The 2,792-nt window shown below is 45.5% G+C and overlaps 1 protein-coding gene across 1 annotated transcript in view; it reads left to right on the top strand.

Annotated features, from left to right (window-relative positions):
* Window positions 1-2,792, top strand: part of LOC101846555 — a gene marked incomplete at its 5' end in the record, with an annotated part of 8,014 nt that overhangs the window by 3,897 nt on the left and 1,325 nt on the right. Inside the window, 1 exon segment of the mRNA XM_013090866.2 lies at window positions 1,447-1,545. Within this exon segment, the coding sequence (XP_012946320.2) occupies window positions 1,447-1,545 (99 nt within the window).

Here is a 2,792-nt window from a genome sequence, read left to right on the forward strand (position 1 = left end):
ATGCCACTACACACAACAACAAAAAACCACACACCCAACTTCAATGGGTGGGTGGGCGATCAGCCTCTCTCCTAACACTGCAGCCATCTAACACACGTCAACCGATCTATTCATACTTTTATCACTTGCACTGGGCGGCATTCAGAGGGAGAGGGAGGGAGAGAGAGAGGAAGAGAGGGAGAGAGAGGGAGAGAGAGAGAGAGAGGGAGAGGGAGGGAGAGAGAGGAGTAGAGTAGAGGAGATAAAGAGAGAATGTGGGAGTTAAGGGGTATCTCTAACACTTTGGGTCGTTTTCTAAAATCATTTCTCTCATTTCCCCCAAGTGTTGTGGAAGTACTGGTGTTTAAGTCAAAGTCTGTTAAGTAGACTTCATTTGACGGTTCAAAGAGAGAGCACATTTCTCATGACATGGGATTTTCTTCCATTTGTTGTTGTGGTCGTTGTTGTGGTTGTTGTTGTGGTTGTTGTTGTGGTTGTTGTTGTGGTTGTTGTTGTGGTTGTTGTTGTGTGTTGGTCAAGTGGTCAAAGTTTAGCGAGAGACGTTGTGTTCAGTGAGTATTTCTTTCTGTGTTCCCGTCAGACGTTGTGTTCAGTGAGTATTTCTTTCTGTGTTCCCGTCAGACGTTGTGTTCAGTGAGTATTTCTTTCTGTGTTCCCGTCAGACGTTGTGTTCAGTGAGTATTTCTTTCTGTGTTCCCGTCAGACGTTGTGTTCAGTGAGTATTTCTTTCTGTGTTCCCGTCAGACGCTGTGTTCTCAGTGAGTATTTCTTTCTGTGTTCCCGTCAGACGTTGTGTTCAGTGAGTATTTCTTTCTGTGTTCCCGTCAGACGCTGTGTTCTCAGTGAGTATTTCTTTCTGTGTTCCCGTCAGACGCTGTGTTCTCAGTGAGTATTTCTTTCTGTGTTCTCAGTGAGTATTTCTTTCTGTGTTCCCGTCAGACGCTGTGTTCTCAGTGAGTATTTCTTTCTGTGTTCCCGCCAGACGCTGTGTTCTCAGTGAGTATTTCTTTCTGTGTTCCCGTCAGACGTTGTGTTCAGTGAGTATTTCTTTCTGTGTTCCCGTCAGACGTTGTGTTCAGTGAGTATTTCTTTCTGTGTTCCCGTCAGACGCTGTGTTCTCAGTGAGTATTTCTTTCTGTGTTCCCGTCAGACGTTGTGTTCAGTGAGTATTTCTTTCTGTGTTCCCGTCAGACGCTGTGTTCTCAGTGAGTATTTCTTTCTGTGTTCCCGTCAGACGTGTTCTCAGTGAGTATTTCTTTCTGTGTTCCCGTCAGACGCTGTGTTCTCAGTGAGTATTTGTTTCTGTGTTCCCGTCAGACGTTGTGTTCTCAGTGAGTATTTCTTTCTGTGTTCCCGTCAGACGTTGTGTTCTCAGTGAGTATTTCTTTCTGTGTTCCCGTCAGACGCTGTGTTCTCAGTGAGTATTTCTTTCTGTGTTCCCGTCAGACGCTGCCCCTCGGCGGTCACCTCGTGCTACTCACCACCACCTTCCTGACCCGGCTGAGCTCCACGCTACTCTACATCCTGGCGCGCTCATTTGAGGCCGTGAGTCCCTCTCTCTTCATGGGGTTTTTTACATTTTAGTTTTTGCTTTTTATATTTTTTTAGGAGGGGGGGGGGGTGTTGCTGATAGCCATTTGTTATGCAGTAATATGTAGTATGTACTGGGTCGTCTACATCTTGTTTGAGTTGGTCTTTGCTGATTGTTTGTTTATTTTGGTTTCAGTTTTGTAAAAGTTTCATGGCGTTCGCAACTACGTCAGGTCATAGGAGCGTGTGGGACTCGTGTTTGTTGTTTTGCGTTAGTTCACAGCACGTCTTGGGGAGGTTTTTGTTGGTGATTGTCAGACATACAGTCATGTAATGTTGAACTAAATGTTGTCAGACATGCAGTCATGTAATGTTTCACTAAATGCTGCTGAAGTAGCTGGGAAATACTCATGAAAAGTGAGCCGGGCTGACAAGAAGTATAGTTTGCACACTCTAAGGAACATTACAGCAACAGTAGCAAACCTGCACTTATCACTACACGGCTTGGGACAGAAAGGCGAGAGCCCAGCTGTTGCTGGATCGATAACAACAACAACAACAACAACAGCAACAACAACAACAACAACAACAACATAAATATGTTGCTATTATAAGACCCTTCAAATCCACAATGTGATGATCCACGTTGTATGGATACGATAGTAAAACAAGACGTACAGATAGGGTTAAGTGGTGGCACAGAGTTCCCCACGTCGTATGGATACGGTAGTAAAACACGACGTACGGATAGGGTTAAGTGATGGCACAGAATTCCCCACGTCGTATGGATACGATAGTAAAACACGACGTACGGATAGGGTTAAGTGGTGGCACAGAGTTCCCCATGTCGTATGGATACGATAGTAAAACACGACGTACGGATAGGGTTAAGTGGTGGCACAGAGTTCCCCATGTCGTATGGATACGATAGTAAAACACGACGTACGGATAGGGTTAAGTGGTGGCACAGAGTTCCCCACGTCGTATGGATACGATAGTAAAACAAGACGTACGGATAGAGTTAAGTGGTGGCACAGAGTTCCCCACGTCGTATGGACACGATAGTAAAACACGACGTACAGATAGGGTTAAGTGGTGGCACAGAGTTCCCCACGTCGTATGGATACGATAGTAAAACAAGACGTACGGATAGAGTTAAGTGGTGGCACAGAGTTCCCCACGTCGTATGGACACGATAGTAAAACACGACGTACAGATAGGGTTAAGTGGTGGCACAGAGTTCCCCACGTCGTATGGATACG

Source organism: Aplysia californica, unplaced genomic scaffold (assembly GCF_000002075.1).
Source record: "Aplysia californica isolate F4 #8 unplaced genomic scaffold, AplCal3.0 scaffold01601, whole genome shotgun sequence".
Lineage (NCBI taxonomy): Eukaryota > Metazoa > Mollusca > Gastropoda > Aplysiida > Aplysiidae > Aplysia > Aplysia californica.